At 38.6% G+C, this 27705-nt stretch overlaps 2 protein-coding genes across 2 annotated transcripts in view; both read left to right on the plus strand.

Annotated features, from left to right (window-relative positions):
* LOC130105843 (B-cell receptor CD22-like) overlaps positions 1–1988 on the plus strand; it is a 29117-nt gene extending 27129 nt beyond the window's left edge. The window contains exons 5-10 of the mRNA XM_056272044.1: positions 78–332; positions 428–664; positions 736–820; positions 967–1012; positions 1299–1549; positions 1716–1988. Of these exons, the coding sequence (XP_056128019.1) occupies positions 78–332; positions 428–664; positions 736–820; positions 967–1012; positions 1299–1549; positions 1716–1773 (932 nt within the window). The 3' untranslated portion in view covers positions 1774–1988. The remainder of the gene's footprint in view (positions 1–77; positions 333–427; positions 665–735; positions 821–966; positions 1013–1298; positions 1550–1715) is intronic.
* A 1351-nt stretch (positions 1989–3339) lies between these two features.
* Positions 3340–25796, plus strand: LOC130105923 (B-cell receptor CD22-like). The gene is made up of 10 exons (XM_056272111.1): positions 3340–3382; positions 3743–4090; positions 4189–4437; positions 5031–5285; positions 5381–5623; positions 5692–5782; positions 5874–5919; positions 6151–6237; positions 25345–25404; positions 25542–25796. Exons 1-10 carry the CDS (start codon positions 3340–3342, stop codon positions 25563–25565), a joined length of 1446 nt encoding a protein of 481 aa, XP_056128086.1. The 3' UTR covers positions 25566–25796.
* The last annotated feature ends 1909 nt before the right edge of the window (positions 25797–27705 follow it).

Below are 27705 nucleotides of genomic sequence, written 5' to 3' on the forward strand. Positions count from 1 at the left end.
CACCTACCATCTGTTTAAGAACAGAAATAGAAGTGCTTTGTTGGGTTGACGGGTGATACTATACATTTCTCCTGTAGATCCTCCAGTGAATCCTGTGATCTCCATCAGTCCATCTGGTGTAATAGTGGAGGGAGATTCAGTGACTCTGAACTGCATCAGTGACTCAAACCCTCCTGCAGAAATCCGCTGGTTTAAAGGAGGAACGATTGTAGGATCTGGAAGAATCTTCAGCATCTCAAAGATCAGCTCTGATGACAGTGGAGAATACAAGTGCAAGTCCATCAATGAACATGGAGAGAAATACTCTGATGCTGTGACTTTAAACGTCATGTGTGAGTTAATGATGGTTCAGTAACTGTTGTAACAAACAAATTAGTGGATTAGCATTCGCAAAACATTACTATAGAGTTTATTTTGTCTGTTTTAGACCCTCCCAGGAGCGTCTCAGTGTCCATCATTCAGTCTGGTCAGATTTGGCTGGGAGATTCAGTGACTCTGAAGTGCATCAGTGACTCAAACCCTCCTGCTCTGAACTTCAGCTGGTTTAAGGAGAATGAAACCTCAGCTGTTGGATCTGGACAGAGTTTCAGTGCACTACAGAGTGGACGCTTCTACTGTCAGGCTCACAATCAACATGGATCTCAGAGATCAGACGCTGTAACTGGTCAGGCTTAGATTTTATAAAGGGTTCAAGTTGTGTAGCTTTGAGAGTTAATCTGAACTCAAATCTTTCAGTACATCGTGGTCATGGCTGGCTCTGGTTGGGGATCACAGTGTGTTTAGGATTCTTCATCGTCATCATCATCATTCTGTTTATAATGTAAGTTTGATTAAAATCATTCTCAAATACAGTGAGTGTATGGATGTAATTCAATTTAAAACTAGTGCAGGTGGAAATGCCTCATGTAATGTGATTAATAATTAATCTTTAAAATGCATTTACAAGTTTAATGTCTGTTAAATCAGGAGAAAACGAAGAGGTGCTAAAGCTGAAGACCTCACCGAAAAACAGGTACATCTTCTAGACACAACATGTGAATAGTCTAGTTAGACGGGGCGATTCACACAAAACATGAGAGACAAGTCAGTGGAACGAGAGAGAAAAAAACCCCAAAAGTTTAGAGATGTGTCTAGAAAAGTTTACCGCTTTTTAATTTCAGTGCCGTGTTTAACGGTGTCACGTGAGTGTGTTATAGAAAAACAATGGAAAAGTAGTGCACTGAAATGGAAAAATGTGTTCTGTGTGAACAGCCTTTAAATGTGAATGATAAATAATATTAAATTTTCTTCCGTTTCAGGACAATCTGTACTCTACCGTAGCAGGGAGAGACGCTCATGTTTCTGAATCAGCCGATTGTGATGACGCTCAGTACGAAAGTGTTACTCCCAGCAAACCCAGAAGAGACGGAAACACTCCTGAATGCAGAGACGCTGAGGAGATCCAGTACGCAACTGTCCAACATCACAGAAAGACCGAGACGAAGAGAGCAGAGGAGGACGAAAGCCACTACGACAATATCAGGATTGGTCAGCCTGATGCTGCCGTGAGGTGAGAAGAACGAGCTTAAAGAGACAGTTGATTTGCCATCAACTCAGTCATGTTACATTTTTTCTTAATAACTTTGTGTCCCACTGATGTTTCAGAAACAAGGTATCTGATTTTTTTAATGACTTTTATCATCATGTATTCTGATACATAGCATGATTGTTTTTAGGCGATCAAATGTGCAGACTGTGGAAGAGGATTCTGTGATCTACAGCCGTGTCAAATGAGTAAATGAGACCATCATGAAGACAAAGGCCAAAACAATGAAACAATATTCTGAGATTAGGGCTGTCACATTAGCATGTTAATTCACTCAGTTATTTATTATTCGTTAAATCAGGTAAATAGATGTCAGGAATGCAGTGTCTGTGATCCTTTTCTCATTACAAGAGCAGAATACAAAGGAAAGAGCCAAGAACCAAAAACACGGTGTTTAGTGAGACTAAAATGATGATTTGTTTCTTAATGTCATTTGAATTTTTGACTTAATGTGTTTCTGTAAGCAAATAAAAAGGCTGTATCAGTTTTACCAAATTCAAGCTTGTGTGTGGTCATTTCTGGGTCATTGTAGACCTAAACTCAGAATAACCTACTAAATGTGATAGCTGGGTTAATACTAATATTTGGCCTATTCTAACAAACTCTGAAAAGGTGCAACAGTGGATAAAATTAAAGCTTGATGAACACTTCAGTCTATTAAAGTCACCAGTGATGATTATTTGAAGAGCAACTTCTGTGTAAGTGTGTTAAGACGAGGTCAATCATGTTGGTTTAATCAGTTTGATTAAAATAACATGTTACGGAGCCTCTAAAGTCACATGGTGGTGGAAATTATATTTCAATGCTTTTGTGTTTTCTCTCAAATGAAACTTTTGTGAGCATTGAAATATAATTTCTCCCCCCATCTCATACTTTTGAATCTCCATGTCCTTTTAAGGGGTTTTATATTAAGCAATATTAGCTGAGAATTAATTTTAATCGATGACGTACATTGAGACACATTGGGATGCAAGTGTTCTTCATCAAGACTGGCGCTTATGTGTGGGTGGACTGATTCTGGATGAGGTCATTTCCTGTCCCACCCACCTCTACTGCCCACCACTTCCTGTCACTATTCTTTTCGCCAATAAACTGAGGGCAAAAATTTTCACGAGGATGTCAAAATATAACTGGTCTGTCTGCGGTCAAAGTGTCGACATCCAGTCTTACTCAATATAAGTTCATATCTTGTGTGTCTTGCTCAATAATTCTTCAGAAAATGTTTCCAGGAAGAACTTGGTTTTAAAACTATTTTTATTCTATTTCTTTATGAACATCCCTTCAATCTTAAAATATGGAAATGCAAGTGAAACCGTAAATACGTCCTATATGCTAATACATCTTTGTACAAGACCAATCAAAGTGGTGGACAAAATTCTTAATATTGTTAAACATTTTGGGTTTAATGACTTTTTAGATATCAATAAATGCCATTGGATCATGATGAAAAGTTGTCTAAAGTTGCTTATGTGGGCATGAGTAAAGAAAGAGGAAGAAACATTTCTGTCTGTGTAACCATGAGCACTTCATCAGTTCAACATCCGCGGGAGAGACTCGCCAGAACACGGTAAGAGTTACGCTGGTTACTGTGAATATAGTCAGAGTAATACTGTTGTAGAAACCACTAACCTAATCAAAAGGAAATATTCTCAATGAAAAGTAGCTTATAGAAATGTTTTTAAAGCTGAAGATTGTTTTATAATGCTTATTGTGTGTGATAGTGTATTATTGTTCTTGTAGAGATGTCACTGATAATGGCTGCTCCTCTTCCTCTAGTGTTTCTGCTCATGATTCACGGTGAGTCGCTCCTCATGGAGAATATTTTAATGTTCTTTAGTCTCTTATCAAAGTCTTTCTTTCAAATTATGAGTCTGGCAGCGCCCTGTTAAAACCCCTTTCAGAAACAAAAATATGTGACTTGTGAAAAATATGTGAAATTTAGTCAAAATAAAGAATAAAATAAAGGCAGTCAGAGCTAAAATTAAAAAGAATAATAACTTCTGATAAATGTTTAAATTATTCTGATTGGAATTAACAATATAAATATGTGAATCAATGATGAATGTGTTTAAAAAAAATTAATGTAATGAACAAAAGGGGTCAGTAATTATGAAACAATAATTTGTGTGTCAACTATCCCTTTAATGTGTGTTTCAGGAGTTTGTAGCCAATGGGGTGGTTGGGGTGTGAGTTACAGTCCTTCACACATCTGTGCACTAAAGGACTCAACAGTGATAATGAGATGCACTTATACATACCCTACTGGATATCAGATCATGAAAGTGTTCTGGACCAAAACACTGGTAATAGATCATGGAGAGTTTCCAGATCTGTCTAATGACCCTGAATACAGTCAGAGGCTTCAGTATCTGGGAGATAAACAGCAGAACTGCACCGTCAGACTGAGTCATGTGACACTGAAGGATTCACACATGTACTATTTCAGATTCATCACTGATAAAGACAAATGGACTGGTTATCCAGGAGTGACTCTTAATGTCACAGGTGACTTTGATGAGGTTTATCTCTTCTTCTGTGCATTATGTTGAATAATAATCAGTGTATGACAGCAGCACTAGATATAATGTGTGTGTTGTGTTCAGATCTTCAGGTGGAGTCTCCTGAGAGAGTGACAGAGGGAGATTCAGTCAGTCTGACATGTAAAAGCAGCTGCGCTCTGACTGACAGAGCAACATTCATCTGGTACAGAAACTCACAGCCATTAACTGAGAGAAGAGACAGAAACAATGAACTCCTGCTGCAGTCAGTCAGAAGAGAGGATTCAGGCAGATATAGCTGTGCTGTAGACGGACACACTCACGTCTCTCCTGATGTCCAGCTCAATGTCATGTGTAAGATCATTTGATTTAATGTATGCACTTTTTTCTTTGAAGTTTCTTTCCAAATTAAGGAGATTCCAGTGATGGACAAAAAGTATGTGCAGTTCTTGTAATTAATGGGTTTTATGATCAAACATCTAATTGAAAGCTTTTGCACAAGAGTGAAAGCAGTCTTTTGAAATTAAATATCCAACATGCACATGTAGTTAAAAGTGTTACAGAGTCAGTGTGAGAGAACTAATCTTGATCAGGCGGCCCATCACCATCTTCACACTTTTAGTATTCATGTAAAAGCTTCAAATGTTATTGACAGCGGGAGTTTTTTTAGGGAAATACTAGTGATTGAAAATAATATTTGAAATATTTCAACTGTAGATCCCCCAGAGAGATTGCAGGTGGCATGAGAGATGATTGGCCTAATAACACTTGCGTGTGATTGGCTGAATGTTAGTTCACTCAATCCCAAGTAACAAACACCAGTGAACATGGATGGGAATGGTAGGAAAACGTGGGGGCCAGAATCACATCTATGTAGAAGACATGTAAATATCTGTGATTGCAAATTTACTGTGATTGTTAATGATATCAATGTTTCTCTGTTTTAGATTCTCCCAGGAGCGTCTCAGTGTCCATCAGTCCATCTGGTGTAATAGTGGAGGGAGATTCAGTGACTCTGAACTGCATCAGTGACTCAAACCCTCCTGCAGAAATCCGCTGGTTTAAAGGAGGAACGATTGTAGGATCTGGAAGAATCTTCAACATCTCAAAGATCAGCTCTGAAGACAGTGGAGAATACAAGTGCAAGTCCATCAATAAACATGGAGAGAAATACTCTGATGCTGTGACTTTAAACGTCATGTGTGAGTTAATGATGGTTCAGTAACTGTTGTAACAAACAAATTAGTGGATTAACATTTGCAAAACATTACTATTGAGTTTATTTTGTCTGTTTTAGACCCTCCCAGGAGCGTCTCAGTGTCCATCATTCAGTCTGGTCAGATTTGGCTGGGAGATTCAGTGACTCTGAACTGCACCAGTGACTCAAACCCTCCTGCTCTGAACTTCAGCTGGTTTAAGGAGAATGAAACCTCAGCTGTTGGATCTGGACAGAGTTTCAGTGCACTACAGAGTGGACGCTTCTACTGTCAGGCTCACAATCAACATGGATCTCAGAGATCAGACGCTGTAACTGTCACAGGTGAAGCTTTTAATAACACACTTCATTCTCAGTTTTTAGATTTAATTATGATAGTCTCCCTCTTTCAGTTGGTCGTACTGCTGGTTGGCTCGTCTGGTTGGGGATCACAGTAGCATGTGTAGGAATATTCATCATCATCATCATCGTATTGTATAAAATGTAAATACAAAATGATTAACAAAGAGTAATAAGTGCATTTGATTATTAAATGAAACAATGAAATGGCATGTTTCCATTTGTTTTTTAACAGTCAGAAGAAAAGGATAAACTGTAGATCTGCAATACACGAGTATGAGGTGAGATGGCCAAATAACCACAGAATGATTCTAATAAATCAATTACAGCTTCTTTGTACATGTAGAATATATATATATTACCATACTCGAGATTTTACAGGATTTTATGTGAGAAGAAACACTGTGAAGTGATTACACTTTTGATTGTCATGTTAACAATTTATAATCTTTTACATTAATTTTTTTTCTAAATTTATTATGGTGATAGTCCTTTTCTCGGTTTCCCTGTAGAACGATCCTAGAACTGATCCCAGTGAAGGCACATATACATCTCTTGAGCTCAACACCAGATCATCTGACCTGTACAACACACTCACAGTAAGAGAAAAATCTAAAACTACACGTGCAAAAGAGTTGCATTCAAAAGTCAGATAATTAATAATCAATGTGTTTTTTGCCATGGACTGTTCATCCCGCACCTGCTGTTCACCAGTCGGGCTCTTCTGGATATGAGAATCTGTCAGTTTCTCAAGTCTTCTCAATTTCATAAAAAAATAAATAAAATGTCCTCAGTAGTCAATTAACCAGTCAATAGATACTAAACAGTCTTTTCTCAGATTATTTGTAGCATTTTTAGTGTTGATTTATGTAAATGTGTGTCTTAATTCTGTTGAAGCCACAGCAAGACGCCACAGTAAGATGAAGCACAAGCTAAACTTTACTCAACTTTTGTCCCATCGCTGGACACTTCCACATCACAACTACCAGTGAAAATGAAACACATCTTCAGGGTTTACATTCTGCAGAAAGTAATGGATTATATTCATGTGACTTGAAGAACAGTCAATTTGTAATTAATAAACTAGTTTAGAGTTGTGTCTTTAATATGTTATACATTTTATCTGTGTATTAAAGGGTCCATGTTACAGATTTTTCTCTTTATTTCTTTTCAAATAAAATATTAAATGATAAAAAAAAAATGTATGAATATTCAACATTTTGTTTTGAATCTGTGCTTTAAAGTGCATATCAATACTGGCCAAGTCACGTGATTCCAGCAAATGAGGCTTCGTTAGGTCATACAAGGTCAAACGAAATTCTGATAATTTGATGATAAAACGGTTCTCATTTTTTTTTGGTCTTGCCCCCTTTAAACCTTTAAAAAAAATATTGTGCCTCCACTTATATAATTTACTATATAATTTCACAAAAAATTATGAAAATTTAAAGATTTGCAACTGAAAAACCTGTAATGAGTAACACCTGCAATAGTTTAAATGTCACCGGTTCTACACCAGACGCGAGCAGCGAAACACAACTAAAGACAATAGAAACACCAGCAATATTATAAATGTCACCTTGTTTGAACAGAACAATGAGAAACACAAGAACTACTGACTTCGAGCCACTACACATTAGTACCATTTTTCAAGTCACCATTATGGTGGTCAGTGTTTGCTTTAGTTGAGCTTTTGACCTTTTTATTTTGTATTGTTAGATTTTCTCTGTCTATTCAAACATTGTGATTATAAAGCACATTTGTTACTGCAAGAGAAAACTCTCCCTTATTTAACACACCTGATTCAGATCCTCAGCTCGTTAGGATAGACTCTATCCTGAGGAGCTGAGGATCTGAATCAGGTGTGTTAAATAAGGGAGACATACACAATATGCAGAGCAGTGGGTCGCGAGGACTGGAGTTGAGAACCACTGCTCTATATTAAACGGGACATATTATGCAAAATTCACTTTTATAAGATTGATCAACTTTATTAATCCCCAGGGGGAAATTTACATGTCACAGCAGCACAACAATAAAATTACTAAATAGAACACTTAAAGGAATGAGTCCTTACCCCAAGGAGCCGTAAGGCAAAGCTCTCGATCTACTGGTCAATTTTCGTTCCTACCCTCACCTATGGTCATGAAGGCTGGGTCATGACCGAAAGAACGAGATCGTGGGTACAAGCGGCCGAAATGGGTTTCCTCAGGCGGGTGGCTGGTGTCTCCCTTAGAGATAGGGTGAGAAGCTCAGCCATCCGCGAGGAGCTCAGAGTAGAGCCACTGCTCCTTTGCATCGAAAGGAGCCAGCTGAGGTGGTTTGGGCATCTGGTAAGGATGCCTCCTGGACGCCTCCCTAGAGAGGTGTTTCAGGCACAGCCAGCTGGGAGGAGACCTCGGAGGACTAGGTGGAGAGATTATATCTCCACACTGGCCTGGGAACGCCTCGGGATCCCTCAGTCAGAGAGCTGGCAAATGTGGCTCGGGAAAGAGAAGTTTGGGGTCCCCTGCAGGAACTGCTGCCCCCGCGACCCGACCTCGGATAAGCGGATGAAGATGGATGAATGGAAAAAACTTAAACAACATTCACAACAGCAAAATGACTTATTCTCCAGTATCAGTTTTGCAAAGCATTATGTCAATGTCAATGTCAATGTCACCTTTATTCATATAGCACTATTCAAACAACACAAGTTGACCAATGTGCTTTACATTCTCACTGAAAAATAGAAAGAGAAACATACTACAATAGTAATAGAAAAAAAGAAAAAAACAGAAAAAAAAACATTTAAGACGAATAAGCCATGGCAAACAGATATGTCTTAAGTTGTACTTTAAAAACATGTACAGAGTCAGCATCCCTAACATATGATGGCAAACTATTCCAAAGTCTTGGCGCTACTACTGCAAAAGCCCGATCCCCTTTCTGGCTTAACTTAGTCCGTGGAATTTTCAGCAACTTTTGAGTTGATGATCTCAAGGCTCTTCCTGATTGATACTCTATTAACAGAGCTGATAAATAAGTCGGTGTAAGGTCATGGAGTGATTTATACACCAATAAAAGAAGTTTAAAATCAATTCTATATTGTACAGGAAGCCAATGTAGAGCGATCAAAGATGGACTGATGTGTTCTCGTTTTTTAATATTCAATAATAATCTCGCTGCCGCATTTTGGACCTTTTGCAGCCGTAAAATAGAAGCTTGACTAATTCCCTTATATAAAGAGTTACAATAATCAAGTCTTGACGATATAAGTGCATGAATAGCAATTTCCAGGCTCTTATACGTCAAACACGATTTCATCTTAGCCAAGTTTCTCAACTTGTCTTCACCACATGGTTTATCTGTGCATTTAGCTTTAGAGAGCTATCGATGTAAACACCCAAGTTTTTAACACGTTCTTTAACATGTATTGAGAGTGGGCCGAAATTTAACTCCGCTGAGCTCCTTGTTCTTCTAGACCCGCATACTACTATCTCCGTCTTATTTTCATTAAGATATAGAAAGTTAGAGGCCAACCATGATTTAAGTTCAGACAGGCAGGACATTAGAGGCTCCAGGCTACTTCCGTTTATTAATGGCGAGTATATTTGCAAGTCGTCTGCATAGCAATGAAATGCAATATCATACCTCCTTAAAATATCTCCCAACGGCAGCATGTAAAGTGAAAAAAGCGTTGGGGCCAGAATAGAGCCTTGTGGCACACCGCATATCAGTGGTGTAGAACTTGATGTATACTGGCCGAATTTCACTGCCATGCTTCTTTCAGTCAGGTATGACCTAAACCAATTTAGGGCCTTCCCCTGAATCCCTACATATTCCTCTAGCCGCGACAGCAACACTGCGTGATCTATTGTATCAAAGCCTGCGGTTAAATCTAATAAAACTACACAGCAAAATCCCCAGTGTTAAATTAACACTCTGAGTGTGGACTCATATAAACACTGAAGCAGTGTTAAAGTTAACACTGAAGCAGTGTTAAAGTTAATGAGATAATTAAGTGAATAATTGAGTGATGATTGAGCATCATTGAAGACACCTGATGATAACAAGCAGAATCACTGTAGGAGAAAACCGTAATTTTAAGTCACCATTATGGTGATTAGTATTTGCTTTAGTTGGGCTCTTGACCCTTTAATCATTAACTTCAGATTTTGTTTGGCTGCTGTATGTGAGTTATAACAGCCAGATGAACATATAGAAAAGGTGATCTGATGGTGTTGGTTGTGTTTCAACATAATCATTATTTCACAATCATTTGACCTGAATCACTGAACTCATGTATAGGCCAATTTCTGAGTTAGGTTTACTTTATTAATTATAGCAGCACTGTCCATGTATGGCATCATATTTTTAGCCTTTTCAATGAAACCAAATGATCAACAAAAAAAAAAACGTCAAAAATTATTTATGTTGGTACACACAGACATCAAGAATTAGCATATGAATCTCAGCAATGGTGACAAACAGATCACTTCTGAACATAAGCTCATTATTTATTCATGCAGCAATGCATGATTGGAGCCATGAATGAGTTTTTATTGGTGGCACCCAGAATGCACAACAACATGCTTTAATAATTGTCACCATTGTTGAGATTCACAGGCTGATTCTTGATGTCTTTGTGTCTAAAAACTATATCAAATAAACGATTGAAAAAAAAAAAAAAATTATATGAGACGTGTATAAAATAAAATTCTGTGGATTACTTTGTAAAAGTTTAAAACACTATGCTGTGCAAGAATAGTGCTGCTATAATTGATAAAGTAAACCCAATTTGGGCTCTATATGAGTTCAGTAATTCAGGTCAAATGATTGTGAAATAATGATTATGTTAAAACACAACCAACACCATCAGATCACCTTTTCTATATGTTCATCTGGCTGTTATAACTCACGTACAGCAGCCAAACAAAATTTAAAGTTAATGATTAAAGGGTCAAGAGCCCAACTAAAACACACACTGATCATCACAATGGTGATAACGGTTTTCTCCTTCAGTGATTCTGCTTGTTATCATCAGGTGTCTTCAATGATGCTCAATCATCCCTCACTTATTCACTTAATTATCTCATTAACTTTAACACTGCTTCAGTGTTAACTTTAACACTGCTTCAGTGTTTATATGAGTCCACACTCAGAGTGTTAATTTAACACTGGGGATTTTGCTGTGTAACACTGCTGAATGACCAGAATCCACTGTCATCAATAAATCATTGTGCACATTTTTACAAGGGTAGTCTCTGTAGAATTAAGCCTCTTAAAACCAGACTGGTAAACTTCACCAATCTTATTCTGTTCTAAATAAAACTGTAATTGATTGAGCACCACTTTTCTAAAATTTTTGACATAAATGAGAGATGCGAGACCGGTCTAAAATGATTCAGGTCAGTTGGATCTAAATTTGGGTTTTTTTAGCACGGGTTGCACAAAAGCCTGTTTCAGCATGTTAGGAAAAATACCTGTATCTAAACTTTTATTCACAATCGGAAGAATACTAGGTCCAACAGTCTCAATATTTTCTGTCAGGAACCAAGGAGGAACCATGTCTATAGCTGACCCGGTAGGTTTCAGGTTACTTACAATTTCCCGTAGCCGCTGAAAAGTAACGAGTTCAAATTGATTAAAAACTGTAGTCTGTGTAAAAAAGGTTTAAAAAGTCATTGTTCATTTGTGGGATAATTCCTCTAAGATTCTCAATCTTTGTTTTAAATGAACTAAGAAAATTCTCACATATCAATGGGATCGGATTGAGATTTAATATGGGAGGGTTTAAAACTGTATTTATAATATTAAATAATGTCCTCGGATCTTTACCATTTTTTTCTATTATCTCAACAAAATATTTTGATTTGGCTAATTTTACAGTCCTCTGAAAATTGTTTAGCGCTTCTTTAAAGATATCATAGTAAATTTGTAACTTATTTTTCTTCCATTTTCTCTCTGCTTGCCTACAATTTTGTCTAAGGCCTCTTATTTCATCGTTTAACCACGGATCGGACCTAACTTTATGCTGTTTAATCCCAGCCGGCACACGACCGACCTTCAACGTTGAAATATGGTTGAAATAATGTCAGTTGTTGTTTCAACGTTGAAACAACGTTGATATAACGTTTAATGCTAAATGGTTGAAAACCAACCGGTACATGACCAACCTTCAACGTTGAAATATGGTTGAAATAATGACAGTTGTTGTTTCAACGTTGAAACAACGTTGAAATAACGTTTAATGCTTAATGGTTGAAAAAGGTTAACAAAAACACTTATAAATCAACGTTGAAATTTTTACAAGATCTGTACGTTGAAACAACGTAATGTTTTCAACAACATACAACAGAAATATCTGCCTTTTAACGTATCATTATGATAATTAATTAGCATTTAATGATTTTTTTTATCATAACAGCTCTTCAGTGTATTATGTTAAAATATAATTATTATCATTATTAACAATACTAGTTTCACTTTCAAGAGAGCAGTGCAGCAGAAACATTTTGCTTTATGTGAATTTGTGTGAATTTACAATTTTGTCTGCATTCCTAACATTACATTATGACATTTGTATTCATACACTGTCATGTCATTTGACCAATTAATTAAATAATAATACAGACTGCAAATAAAACTCAATACACCGCAATGTTAACTCGCGCAAACTGTTATTGGATGTTTCGCATTTTTACTTTGAGCATGATTGGTTGATATGTCTGTCTTCCAGGAAACCGTCCAATGAGAATTTGCGTGGCTCTGCGCGCCTATTTTAAGTTTGAAAATACGTCCGTTACTCTCGGTCGGTAAACAGCTGCTGCTTGCGTTGATTACTCGGTCAGACCTGGATTATTTTATATCTGCCTGTTGAATTCTTACATTTTGGGCGAATTTGAGTTGATATGTCAATGAAGAACAAAAGCTGGAATGTGAACAGAGGGATACTGGTGATATCAGGTAAGAAAACATTTTCAGTCTTACGTTAACGTTTAGGGACACGGGTAACGGTAACTTAATGGTCATAGGCTTACTGCAACCTCATAAATAAGTTATCTCTGTGTGTGTTTTTGTACTGCTTCACCGTTAGCGTAGCGATATTAGCACGTATTTCAATGTAACATTAGTAAGTTACCATCTGACATTGCTGTGTTTTGTTGTTGGTAACGTTGTATTTAATGTTGTCAGCTAAAGAATGAGTAATGTGATCAAACCGTCATTTATTCGTTAGAAGTATGTTTACATAACCTATTCAAACACTGATAACGATATTGAAAATAATTTTGTTTACATTTTGTTTTCTAGATCAAGCATTGGAATACGATTTTTATCGGGGGAGAACACCCAACAGAAAGACCCATTCACAACTAAAGTAAGTCAATTTTACCCACTGTTAGAAAACCTACACTGGGATTAATATATAGTATTAAGTATGATTTTCATCTTTAAAGTAAGACATTTAACGTTACAGATAGAAAGTCTGAGTAACTTTTTGTCCTTTTGTCTTTCTTCTGCTGAAGTGGGGCACTGAAAGGGGATTCATGTCACCTTCATCAGTTCTTTCTTTAATTACTGGAAACCATTAAGAGGAAGACCCTCAGATGTGTCATAATAGGATAAATGCGGCTGCAGGTAAAATTATTTGATGGTTTGATTTTGGTGTACCAAACAGCTTTTTTTTTGTGTGCTTCCCTTGCTATGATACACATTTCTGATGTGATTGCCATGCTTTAAGTGTATGTTTACATTTTTAATCATGTAATAACTAACAGTCTCAAAGATGACATTACTCCGTTCATGTTGTGTGAATGTTATAATGGCAAACGTTTTTACAATTTAAATCAATTTTAAAATTGTTTAAAGGAAACAATTATATATATATATAATTACTATATTACTATATATATATTAATATATATATATATACTGCTTTAAGGACTTTTTATTGAAAAATTTCTTCTTTCCCCCCTTCAGATTTGCCAAGGATCCCGCTGATTACTGGTAATTTGGCCTTCATTGACCTTTCATTGACCTTTTGTGTTATTTTTTTATTTTACTTAATTTAATAAATGACTTTTAATTAGTGCAATGTATGGTTAGGATTCTGAATTAAAACAGTGTAATGTTTCTCCACAAATATTATCAGAAATATACGGAAATTGTTGTAACAATATAAACCTGCATTGAAAGATATAAGTCAAAGAGCAACAGACCACAACCCTCTCAGCTCAACACCAAAATTTGTTGATTTCTTCATCTGTTTTAAGGATGAAATCATGACCTTATGATTATAGTTACCGTAACTGACACATGAGTAATATAAAATTTTTTACAATTCCACCTTGGGGCTCTGAAGAATTGCTTGTGTAAATTTTCATCTGAATACATCAAATATGTGTTTAGCATGGATAGTGTTGTATTTGTTTTCTAACTCTAATTGAACTGTAAAGTGAAAATCTTGTACATGTCTTATTTTTTATTAATTTAAAATGCTTTTATTTATACAGGATAGTACAGACAGTGGGCAAGAAGTGAAGAGGGAGAGATGGCATCGGAATGGACCTCGAGCTGGGACCCTGTCGGAGCACTGCACTCACATTTTATTGAGAATTTAAAAACTTTTGTACTGTACATTTTAAATATTAAATGTTTAATTTAAGGGTTACTGTAATTGAACAAAAACTATCTTTAAATATCCCATTTAGATGTCTACTTCTACAGGTTTTTAACATTACTTCGCTGCAAACGAAAACGCTGCAATTTAAAGTTTGAGATGTTTTTCATCTGTTTTAGAAAGTATTTTTAGACTTGTTTTTTTCAGAATAAAACTTGTTTTACAATTTGAGCATTTGTTATTTCTTTATTAAATGTGTTTAATTAAGCTGCTGCAAGTAATTTGAAAGTTAAATTTTTTTTAGTGTAGGCCTACAGTTAATCACAAATTCAGTCAGCATTGTCATGACTATGTTCCAACTGCAAACTAGGTTGTAATTGAATGTACAATTGTATTATCCCATGATGAAAGGTAAGACTGTTGATTCAGTTTGCAAAACCGAAGCATAATTCTAAATTGGTTCAATGTCGACATACAACCTTTATTCACCCATATTGAAAGAAGAGACGGTGAAACAACGTCACGATTTCAGCGTTGATTCGTTTTGCAAAATCGAAAGGTGATTCAACGTCGACAGAAGACCATAACCCGAAAGGTAAAAGTGAAACGACGTCGCGATTTCAACGGTGAATCAACGTTGTTTCTTCCGCTGTGAAACGACGTCACAATATCAACGTTGATCCGTTTTGCAAAACCGACAGGTAATTCACCGTTGATTCAACCATGGTACCTGACGTTGTTTCAACGGTGAATCAACGTTGAAATGCCGGCTGGGATATTTTGAGGAGCCACTGCATCTAACACATCTTTACAGGTAGAATGCAGCCAATACAGGTGTTCATCGACACCCATATCCTGAAAACCAGAGTCAGACACCTTGCAAACCTCATTGAATTTAGTGATAAATTCTGTACCAGTCTTTGATGAAAACCTGCGAAAACATTGCAGAGATTCCACAGGATTGACAAAACAGCATGAGATAGGAATATTAAACAAAATAGGTTTGTGATCCGAAATAGCATGTTCATTTAATTCTAAGCCTTCAGTAGAGAGACCATGTGTTAATACCAGATCTAGAGTATGGCCGTACATATGAGTCGGACCATTAACTATTTGGGTTAGATCAAAAGAATCAATCAAGTTTAAAAAGTCCTTTGTCATCACATTTTCTGTGCAGCAGACATGTATATTAAAATCACCTAAAATAAGTAATCTATCAAATTTTGAAAACAAACCACCAAGGAAGTCCCCAAATTCATTAATAAAATCTGTCTGTGCTTTTGGAGGCCTATAAATAATAGCAATGGCAACTGGATTACCAATGTCCAGTATCAGCAGTTGTCGTTCAAATGATCCGCATTCTTCCGTTGCTATTAATCTGCAATTAAATTTCTCTTTTAATATAGAGACCAGTCCTCCTCCTCGACCCGATGAACGAGGGGTGTTGAAAAACGTACAGTCCCGTGGTATTAGTTCAGAGAAAGGACTCATGTCCCCGCTTGCAATCCACGTCTCCGTAATAAACATAAAATCTAGGCCATGAGCAATAAGAAAGTCATTTAAAATAAATGTCTTATTCATCACTGACCTCGCATTGATCAAGCCGATTTTCAGTTGTATGTTCTCCTCATCTGGTTGCGTTTTCCGACGTAGTGCCCAGATAGCAAACTGACTCCGGAACGGATCTGCCGCGGAGGTATCACAAGCGGTCCGGAACGGAGTCCACTTGCACAGCGCAACGGATCCGGAACAGATAAGGATTGCGGATCCAGACAAGATCCGCGGCAGACCCTATCCGTATCCGCTGATAAAGCAGCTCACCCGCTGCGGATCCAATCTGGACCCGTTCATTTCGGTCTGAAAACCTTTCAGATCACTCATTCAAAACTAGTAATCTGGCCAAAACTACAAAAATATTTCAAATCTATTGGTGGACCAACATTAGATAGACTGCCCACTAAACAACATGATGTCCAAAAGACGTCTTTTCAACGTCTTTGTCACAAAAGTCGGACGTTGAAAAGACGTCCACTGAGGAGCCAGAATTAAAGTTTTTATGACGTCTTTTTTTGACATGTTCTGCAAGACGTTCATCGAACCTTCGTACAAGTTTAAAAACTGGTTCAAATGTGGCCATCGTGGACATATTTTCAACATCATTTATGGTCTCATTTAGACAATTTATACTGTTTCTGGACCAAATAAACACTCAGGATGCATTAAATTAAAACTCATGTTTATATCAATGTAATTTCCTTACATTGTTTAGATGTTGATATGTTTCATTTTAAGTAACCATTGTGGTGATCAGTGTTTGCTTTAGTTGGGCTCTTGGTCCCAATTCCTCTTACTTTAACTCTTCTTTGGCAGTTATAACTGTGTGTTTGTATAACACCATTGTTGTGGCAGAGAAAGCCTAGAAAAAGTAAGATCGGCTGTCATTAGCTCCTTGTTGATGATGACAAAATCACAAAGTGAGCATTTAATGTTGTGTTTAGACTTTTGTCTTTATATCTGGCATTTATAACCTCCAATCTTGTGGAACTGCTTTATTTGGACCAGTACCATTAAAATGATCACTTATTTGAAGGTGAATAAAAAGCATGTGTACACAATATTTTGAGCAAATGTATCATGTAGTCACACACAGACATCAAGATTCTGCATATGATTCACAACAATGGTGACAACTAAAACAAAAGATCTTGGGAATCAATGATGTTTTGTACTTTGAAAGGTACCCATCATGCATTGCAGCATGAAGCTTTTTTTATTGTCACCGTTGTTGTGAATCATATGCGAAATCTTGATGTCTGTGTGCATTCATATTGTACATTTTCCAATAACATTGTTTAAACATGCTTTTTTTGTATCCACCTTCAAATAAGTGATCATTTTAATGGTACTGGTCCAAATAACGCAGTTCCACAGGACAGGTGGTTATAAATGCCAGATATAAAGACAAAAGTCTAAACACAACATTAAATGCTCACTTTGTGATTTTGTCATCATCAACAAGGAGCTAATGACAGCCGATTTAACTTTTTCTTGGCTTTCTCTGCCACAACAATGGTGTTATACAAATACACAGTTACAACAGCCAAAGAAGAGTTGAAATAAGAAGAACTGGGACCAAGAGCCCAACTAAAGCAAACACTGATCACCACAATGGTTACTTAAAATGAAACATGTCAACATCTAAACCTCATCTAAACAATGTAAGGACATTACATTGATATAAACATGACTTTTAATTTAATGCATCCTGAGTGTTTATTTGGTCCAGAAACAGTATAAATTGTCTAAATGAGACCATAAATGATGTTGAAAATATGTCCACGATGGCCACATTCGAACCAGTTTTTAAACTTGTACGAAGGTTCGATGAACGTCTTGCAGAACATGTCAAAAAAAGACGTCATAAAAACTTTAATTCTGGCTCCTCAGTGGACGTCTTTTCAACGTCCGACTTTTGTGACAAAGACGTTGAAAAGACGTCTTTTGGACATCATGTTGTTTAGTGGGCAGTCTATCTAATGTTGGTCCACCAATAGATTTGAAATATTTTTGTAGTTTTGGCCAGATTACTAGTTTTGAATGAGTGATCTGAAAGGTTTTCAGACCGAAATGAACGGGTCCAGATCGGATCCGCAGCGGGTGAGCTGCTTTATCAGCGGATACGGATAGGGTCTGCCGCGGATCTAGTCTGGATCCGCAATCCTTATCTGTTCCGGATCCGTTGCGCTGTGCAAGTGGACTCCGTTCCGGACCGCTTGTGATACCTCCGCGGCAGATCCGTTCCGGAGTCAGTTTGCTATCTGGGTGGTTTAATATTACACAATCTCACCCCGCCAAGTCGTAAATGCGGAGGATAACACCGTTGAAGCACTCCGTAAGAAGTAGGGAGAATCGGGACAATCCAGTTGTATAGTGGTTCCAGGGAGCGCCATCTCACAAAACGAGAACAATGTATTCCGTCAACAACCAGATCACGATGAACACATCTCCTCTGCTTTCTTCCAAGGGCAAGTTTGAGCTTAACCGTGAAACCACTTCTCTTCCCTCTGCGTTTTCGTCGTTTCTTTCCCGGCGGCAAACATTGTCCCCGACGGAGATACGGTGGTACAGATGCCAACAGTGGCGGGGGAATTCGATAGGGAGCCAACAAAGACTGGACTGTTTGTTAATCTGCCAGAAGGCCAAAATTCAGCAAAGTTTGCCGATCATAAACTAACACAGGTAATGCACTTTGACTTAAGACAACACTTGAATAAAAAATGCCATGATTTAAAAGGCTATTAAAAAGCCACAATATAACCAAACCTAAAGCTCGTAGAGAGTGACGGCATGCCATAAACACCGGTGCCATCTTTCGCCATTATGATTATATGCAACCCAGTAATCCTAGAATATAGTCTATCATCTTGTATAATGCTGGTTGTACAATCTAATTGCTTTTGGGAAAAAAGACTTCCTAAAACGCTCCTTGTAACAGCGGGGATGAATTAATCCGGAGCTGTCAGTACTCACAAGAGCTCAAACTGTTTCATTAAGGGGATGACAATCATGATTCATCATAAACAAACTATTTCACAATCATTCTATCCTGCACTATCTCCTCTAAGGTGGGTAACACAATCCACACAACAGAACCTGCCTTCTTTATACGTTTATTTAACTTATTCTTCTCCTTTTCCAACAGTCCACGTGTGGGCGGTCATGAGATGCCCCTTTCAGCCGATTGGTCAAGCAAATCTGAGCCTGTGACGTCATCAGTAATTCCCCAAGTCTTTTCAACGAAATAATAGTCCTATGGCTTTGCGTACCGCTTCTTAAACTGTACAGGGCAGGTCCTAGATTGGCCTTTCTTCTGTGCAACTTAACGCATTTCACAGAAATATTTATTTCAGAAATATTAAATACTAATCTGCACCCAGCTGCTTTTATTTAGCTATGCAGAGATAATCTGTGTAGTGCTGCACTAGACCGCGCAGAGCGGGTGAAGCACAGACCAATGTTCTGTCAAGTGTAAATACGCAGCAGTCATAACTCTTCTTTTAGACAATACGCTCAGTTTTGGACAAGGGGTGGTCATTGCAAATGCTGTAATTCAAAACTGTAGTGAGCAGGAGTAGGGAAGGCAAAAGTAACCTATCTTGCGATGGAATGCAATATAAACTATAAGAAGGGCCTTCTCTCCATTTTGCCTTTTGTCTGATAACCACCCTGACAACTGTCAAAGCCTGAACGGTCACCGTGATTTTACCAAGTAAGGGACCGTTCGGAATTTATGGAAAGGGCCACCGGAGGAAAATAGGGGAGGGTCATGTCTTTTTATTCTTTGTTGAGGGGAGGGTCATCCAACTTTTTTTAGTCTATAGGGGAGGGTCACCCAACTTTTGTATTCATCAAAACAGCTAAATTTCAAAGTGGCTTGTTTGGTGCATATTTCTTTCCATGTAGCTACAGTTCTCTCGCTCTCGGCCCCCCATCGCTATCAGATTGGTCTGACCCAATAAAAATCCAGTTTGGCGCTGTCTGACAGTGCGCGCGCGCTTCAGTAGGCTACGCGCTCAGAAAAAAGTGCATTAGAACAGAACGCAAAAATTATGAAAAAAGTCATTAAACCCCAAATGCCTTAACAATAGGAAATGAGAATTCCTATTATTAAAGAATTTGGGGTTTAATTACTTTTTAGATTACAATAAATGCCATTGGATCATGATGAAATGTTGTGTGAAGTTTCTTACACAAGGGCAGGACCCAAGAAAGAGGAAGGAACATTTTCTGTCTGCAAACAGTTTAACCCGAGATCAGACTCCCCAGAACACGGTAAGAGTTACAATGGTTAATATCTGAATATAGTCAGATTAATACTTTTGCGGAAACCACTGGCCTAGAAGATATTCTCTTTGAAATCTAATATATGGAAATGTTTTGGAAGCTAAATACTTTTTCTAATGATGTGTGTGTTATAGTGATGTCAATCAGAATGGCTCCTCGTCTTCCTCTGGTGATTCTGCTCATGATTCACGGTGAGTAATTGGAGAATTAACATAATTAACGTTACATAGTCACTTAATAAATAAACCTGTTTTTTGTGACTTTCTTTTGCTGGGATCTGCCAATTATTGGACTCCCTGCTGAACCCCCTTTACTTTTTTGCATTTATCAGATATACAATGTCATTTATATACCATGGTCTTTCTGAATACTTCATTCTTATTGGCTGAAAGGTGTCCAATAAAACCGTTTAATGGTAGTTCCATGTCAGTTTAATTACTGTTCTATATTAATGCGCTGCTTTATTAAACTCTAAACTTCATTGATTCTGCACAGACGTCTCTCTCTCACGTCTCAGCAGTGTGAACACAGTCTGAGCTCTCTCTCTCTCTCTCTCTCTCTCTCTCTCTCTCTCTCTCTCTCTCTCTCTCTCTCTCTCTCTCGATAGGCCAATTCATTCACATAAATGTTATAACTCAATCAAATAAGGTAACCTTACCGCACTACTTTATCACTGTGTCTGATATCTAACTAGCCGTAACTCAAGAAAATAACCGGCATTTTCATCCTTCCAGTCAAATATAGTGCTGCAAGCATCAATAACAGCTTAACCTAAATAACTTGTCAATGTTGGCAAAGGACCCCGGTATAAACGGGATCATCCATGGCTAGCTGTGCATTAAACAAATTGATTGCGCTCGGTAAAGGCAACAAAATGTGCATCTGTTGTGCATCAAAATGCGCTTAATGTCAGGGCATGTCAAAACATCTCAAGGACCCCAAAAACGCCTTAGACCCCAGAGGGTTTCCCTGCCGGAACACTTTTATAATGGATATATGCACTCAAAACAGAAACAGCCATTCACTGCCATTATAAAGTTGGAAGAGCCAGGACATTTTTTTTAATATAACTCAGATTGTATTCATCTAAAAAAAGGATGTCATATACACCGGATGGCTTGAGGGTGAATCATGAGGGTAAATCATGGGCTAATTTTAATTTTTGGGTGAACTATACCTTGCTAAATTAAAATTAAAATGTATGTACAAGTTTATGACAGCAGAAAGGTTTGGGACAACATTAGGAAATTATTAGAGAATAATTTGGGGTGAACTATCTCTTTAATGTGTGTTTCAGGAGTTTATGGCCAGTATGTTTATTCGCATGTGAGTTACAGTCCTTTAGACATCTGTGCACTAAAGGACTCAACAGTGAAAATGACATGCATTTTTACATACCCTGGATATATTACCAAAGTGTTCTGGACCAAAGGTGCTGTAATAAAGGGTGAAGAGATTCCAGATCTGTCTGAGGACCCTGAATACAGTCAGAGGCTTCAGTATCTGGGAGATAAACAGCAGAACTGCACCGTCAGACTGAGTCATGTGACACTGAAGGATGAAGACAAGTACTACTGCAGATTCATCACTGATCAATACAAATGGATTGGTGATCCAGGAGTGACTCTTACTGTCACAGGTGACTTTGATGAGGTGTATCTCTTCTTCTGTGCATTATGTTGAATAATAATCAGTGTATGACAGCAGCACTAGATATAATGTGTGTGTTGTGTTCAGATCTTCAGGTGGAGTCTCCTGAGAGAGTGACAGAGGGAGATTCAGTCAGTCTGACATGTAAAAGCAGCTGCGCTCTGACTGACAGAGCAACATTCATCTGGTACAGAAACTCACAGAAGATATTAACAACGAGTAAATTCAGTAACAAACTCTCCTTCAATCCAGTCAGAAGAGAGGATTCAGGCAGATATAGCTGTGCTGTAGACAGACAAAAACACATCTCTCCTGAGGTTTATCTCAATGTCATGTGTGAGTATCTTATTATTAGTATTTTATTTAGCGTACAAGAAAATTACACACACCTATAACCCTTGCTGTAAAAAAAAGACCAAATTCTGACTGTATCATACCATTTTCCATTAAAACAGTAATATACCGTAGAAAACAATGCCTTCTTGGTAATATTTGTCTATTTTCGAGAGAATAGCCTAAATCAGTGTTTCCCAATCCTGCTCCTGAAGGACCGCCAACACTGCACGTTCCCTTTCGAGGGAACTCGCTATGCGTCGATGACGCTTCGGGAATGCTCCAGCATGAATGCGTCTGAAGCATCTATGTCAACTAGTCCAATGGAAAGAATGAGCGTCACGGGCGGGTGACGTCATGACCAGGAAGAGATAAAGCGCATCCGGTGCAAACCGGCATTAGCTTCTGTTGCCTCAGCAAGCGATCTGTGTCAATCTGTCTGTTATATTTACTGTTGTCTGTCTGATATATATATCTAAACACTATGGCGAAACAATTGCACAATCTCTGTGTTTCTCCCTGCTCGCGTTATTTAATGAGTGGACACACACACAAGCTTTGTGCGATGTGTTTGGGAGTGGAGCATGCGGTATCAGCCTTCGAGGGGGCTGATTGCCAACATTGTGAGAAGCTTTCGATTTGCATGCATTCGAGGAAAGTGGCCAGGCTCGCGGTTCTCAGGGTGCAGGACCCGTGTCTGCCGAGGCAGCGCGGAGAATGCATTCCTGGGGATCGCAAATGGATCTCTTTACAGGTTTGGAGACGGGTCCGAGGATCTTTTCTCCTCCCTTTCCCGAGGGATCCATTGCTCTCTCTCCGTTCGGAGGCCCACCCGCGGGTTCTTCCGCCCGGGGAAAGAGACCAATGCGTCAGTGCTTAGATGTGCTGGGCATTGAAAGTGACACAATCATGGAGGAAGAGGATTCGCCATCTCTTTCCCCAGCATATGAGGAGCTGGTGAAGGTGATTACTAGGGCTGTAGATAAATTAAATATTGATTGGCCAGCAGAGAAAAGCGCTTCCTTACCTCTATTGTTTCACCACCATCACGGCGCCTTCCATTTTTTCCTGATCTGCACAGCGAGCTGTCTAGATCCTGGGAAAACCCTTACTCATCTTGTAACAGCCCCCAAGTTCTTGTATTCAGATATTAGGGGGTTATGAGAATATGGATATGGGGCGATTCCTCGGGTAGAACAGACGCTTGTGAGCTATCTGACTCCCGGTTCAGCATCATCCCTGAAGGCGTCGGCTTCTCTCACTAAACCATTAAAGAAATCTATTTCTAATCTAGTGGGAAAAGCATATACGGGAGTGGGTCAAGCCGAAGCCTGCTTGCACACTATGGCAGTACTACAAGCATATCAGGCTGACCTGCTGGGGGATTTGGACAGAAGTGAGGAAGTGAGGCCCGATGGAGTTTGAGAACTTCGTCGGGTCACAGATTTATCTCTCTGGGCTATTAAGGAGACCACCAGAGCAATCGGGTGGTCTATGGCAGCCCTTGTGGCCACTGAGAGACACCTCTGGCTCAATTTGACGGAGATCAAGGAGAAAGATACAGCTTTTTTTCTTGATGCTCCCATCAATCCTTCTGGTCTCTTTGGCGACGCGGTTATTTCGGTCGTCAAGAGTCTCCAGGAGGCCAACTTACAGTCAGAGGCGGTTAAAATATCTCTCCCTCGCTATGTCCAACCCCCTGGGGCTGCTGGGCGTGAGCAGCTCCAGCCGTCTAGTTTCTCATACGCACCACAGCAGCCAAAGCCTTCGAAGCAGAAGCCGGTTCACACTGAGAAGGCTTCGGCTCAAAAGAAATGGCGCCACCGACGTCAGACCAGTGAGGGCAGCCCCAAACGGGTTGGAACGGTGTACACCTCATTATACGGTGCCCGTTCCATCTCGGTGTCCTCACGGGACCGTTCTGCCAACCCCGCCACCCTTGGTGCTTCGGGGGGCAGCGGTCTTCAGCGAGCCTTTGGCGCAGTGTCAACTCGACATTGCGTCAGACTCGCTCCCTCTGAGGGGGGTTTTAAAACAGTCAGTTCTTGTAGTTCCTGCCAGTATGCTTCAGGTCCCCGAACTGGCTGTCTCAACTACACCAGAGGCCAGCCTTGAGGGGCTGGTTTCCTTGGTAGATTTTCTGGCAGCGCGGAAGCTACTGCCATATATATCTCTATGGGTCCTGCAGTATTAAGTGGCAGATTCCAGTTTGGTTCTCGTCCTCCAGGCTACAACGGGGTGTTGCTCATGTTAGTGCATCCCGAGCAGGCAAAAGGTAAAGGCCCTGTTAGCAAAGAAAGCTATGGAGCAGGTGTACTCACCCGACATTGCGTCGGATCTTTACAGCCGTTATCTCATTTTTCCAAAAAAGGATGGAGAGCTGCGTCATTTTCTAAATTTTCTTCTGTTGGAGTGTTCGGTGCTGGAACTCAAGTCCATGTTGCTGACACTCAAACAGATCGTGACTCAAACCAGATCCGAGGACTGGTTTGTCACGATAGATCTGATAGACGCATACTTCCATATCTCCATCCTCCCTCAGCACAAGAGGTTCCTGAGGTTTTCTTTTGGGGGCAAAGAACACCATTATCAGGCACTTCCATTATCACCCCGCACATTCACAAAGTGTGTAGATGCAGCTCTGGCCCCGTCCAGGCTGCAGTGCATTCGTATTCTGAATTGCATAGACAACTGGCTGATTAGGGGACTAATCGGCTTCTGTATTTATACCCGCGCTGCGGGGCGGGGCACAAGATGCAAATCTTGCACGCTAATATGCATTGGCTCGTTCTGTATACACTCGAAGATGATAGGGCTCCCTGAAGTGATCCGAATTATGTCGGCATGTTGACGTAACGTCTCCCTTTCCCTCCTTCAGGGAACGAGGGTTATCATACGTAAACGAGACGTTAATTGTTTTCTTTTTGACAGTCAGAGGAAAATGATGAAGAGAAGATCTGCAATACATGAGTATGAGGTGAGATGATCAAATAATCACAGAATAAAATCAATAAAAGAAGGAAATTAGCCTCTTCCTTCATGCAGAGATTGTGTGTGTGTGTGCATGTGTGTGTGATATATATATATATGTGTGTGTGTATGTGTGTGTGTGTAGAATGATGATCCCAGTGCAGCCTCATATGCAGCTCTTGACCTCAGGACCAGATCTTCTGACCAGTACAACACACTCACAGTAAGTGAAATGTCCAAAAATACATGAGCAAAAAAGTTGCATTAAAAATTCAGGTAATAAATAATCGATGCGTTTTTCACATAGACTGTACAACCCAGACCTGCTGTTCACCAGTCGGGCTCTTCTGAATATGAGAATGTGTCAGTAAGTGTTAGATCCTCAGGTCTTCTCAATATAATCAATAAACAAAGTGTCCTCGTACTCGTCAATAGATAATAACCATCACTTTATTTTTCATCACTTTTAATCACTTAAATTATCTTGTCTCATTTCTGTTGTAGCCACACAGCAATACGCCACGGTAAAATGAAGCACATTTAAAACTTTACTCAACTTTTGTGGCATCGCTGGACACGCCCACATCACAACTACCAATAAAAATGAGCAACTTTATCTGTGAACGCCACTAGAGTTTCTGTTCTGTAGTGAAGTAATGTTTATAGGTTTTGTAAAATAAAGTAATGGATTATGTTCATGTGTGACCTCAGTGTGTGATGAATGAACAGTATTATAATCAATAAACATGTTTTCCACTATGAGCTATTGCTGAAAGGACCTTACACATATTATAGTGTGACTGAATCATGTGCAAGAATTTAAAATATTAAAATATTATCTGTTTATTAAAGGAACTGTGTGACTGATATTTTATCTTTATTCTTTTTAAATATAAATTAAATTTTCAAAAATAAAAAAAAACAATTGCACCGTTTTGAACTTGAACGTGCCCCACGACTGAAAATGTTGCGTTTTTACATGTCAGTTGTGTAGAAGCTACAACAAATGAATATACAGATGTTTCTTATAATGTTTTTATTATTATTATTATTATTATTTTGTAGTCTTTTGAGTTTTGTGACCATTCCAGTAAACTTTAAATAATAAAAATAATGAGGACATAATTTCTATTTTATTTGTGTGTCTCTGTGCAGATATTGCTGTTCATATCCTAATAAGAGTCTGGGAAAACTGTTCATGATTGTTTTAAAATAGTATATTGAGTTTTATGTTTGAGTGATGTCATTTCCAATTACTGAATTGCCCAATCGCATTTCAGACCAGCACAACCATGTGGGGCCAAGATGATAATACATAGCAGTTTATTAAAGGGTTTTATCTTAATTCCTTTTTAAATAACAGATTAAATTATAGAAAGGTACACAAGCCATTCAACATTCTGTTTTGAATGAGTGCTTTAGAGTGTGTATCAAACTGGCTTATATTGTTTTGAAATTCTGATGCTTTGACGCTAGAGGGCGATGAGCAAACTCCTGATCTGAAAATGTTGTGAGTTTTTACACGTCATGTTTAAAAAAAAATTAAAACACCCAATATACAGATGTTTTATAGATACTATAAGATTTAAACAATAAATACAATTACACAAATAAAACATAAATACTGGATAGCCAGTTAAGATTAATTTAAAATTAAAACACATTTAAAACAATAATATTAATAATGAAAGACTTGACTTGTATATTAAGTTCTATAGTCTGCAAAATATCCATGTGTATTGAAGGATTTTACAGATGTTATTAAGAAATTGTGTTGTATTATTCAGCTTGTTCCTGGGTCTAATTTTTAGCATGTACACGCATTTGACCAGCAGATGTCCTCAGAGAAACACTGAGGGCCAATTCCAATCCGAAGTGAGCATCCCTATCCCCTACTCACTCTGAAGGGCCCCCTATAAGTGGGGGCTTTGGAGAGACTCTGCCCTACAGAGTTGGTGTTTCTCAATACTCTAATTGCACCGCGAGGAACGAGGAAGCAGTCTTGTGTGAGGATACATTAGTGTATCCTTCACTAGCATCCTAAGGGGTGGAGCTAAGCCACGAGGAAATGTGGATGCACCAATAAGACACGAGACATCCTTGAGATATTCATAGTTTAACAATATTAAGTAAAACTACAGATGTTTGAGCAACATGTCTGTGACATCAGCACTCGTCTGTCCATCTCTCACGAGGGTCACATGATCACACATTCAGATGCTACTGTGAAGTTTGACACGTCTAATGTTGCATCAGTGATGATGTCCTTTTGTCTTTGTTTAAACTCTGCTTCTGCTGTATGCATTGACTTCAAACCAAGAACAGCGTCCAAAGGCGCCATTTTTAAATTGATCGAGGATCATTGCGGTCATGGCGGAAAGAAAATAATGAGTTGAAATGGCCTATGGAGGTGAGTCTGGATTTTCTAAAGGCTTTATATTAAATAATTCAAATAGACAGAGAGGGACTCCTAGTGGATGTGATACATTTATTGGACAGCCATAAATTTGCATTGACTTTGAATAACTTCCACCAGTGTCTTGCTGCTTTATATGCTTTATTTTTCTATAAGCTACACAAAGCAAACATCCAATGTGAGGAACAATTGTCACATGTCAGTAGTGTTTGTTTCTTTTTAACAAAAATAACCCTGTCGTTATATATTGAG

This window comes from Rhinichthys klamathensis, unplaced genomic scaffold (assembly GCF_029890125.1).
Source record: "Rhinichthys klamathensis goyatoka isolate OS25496 unplaced genomic scaffold, OSU_Roscu_1.1 h1tg000330l_1, whole genome shotgun sequence".
NCBI classification, from domain to species: domain Eukaryota; kingdom Metazoa; phylum Chordata; class Actinopteri; order Cypriniformes; family Leuciscidae; genus Rhinichthys; species Rhinichthys klamathensis.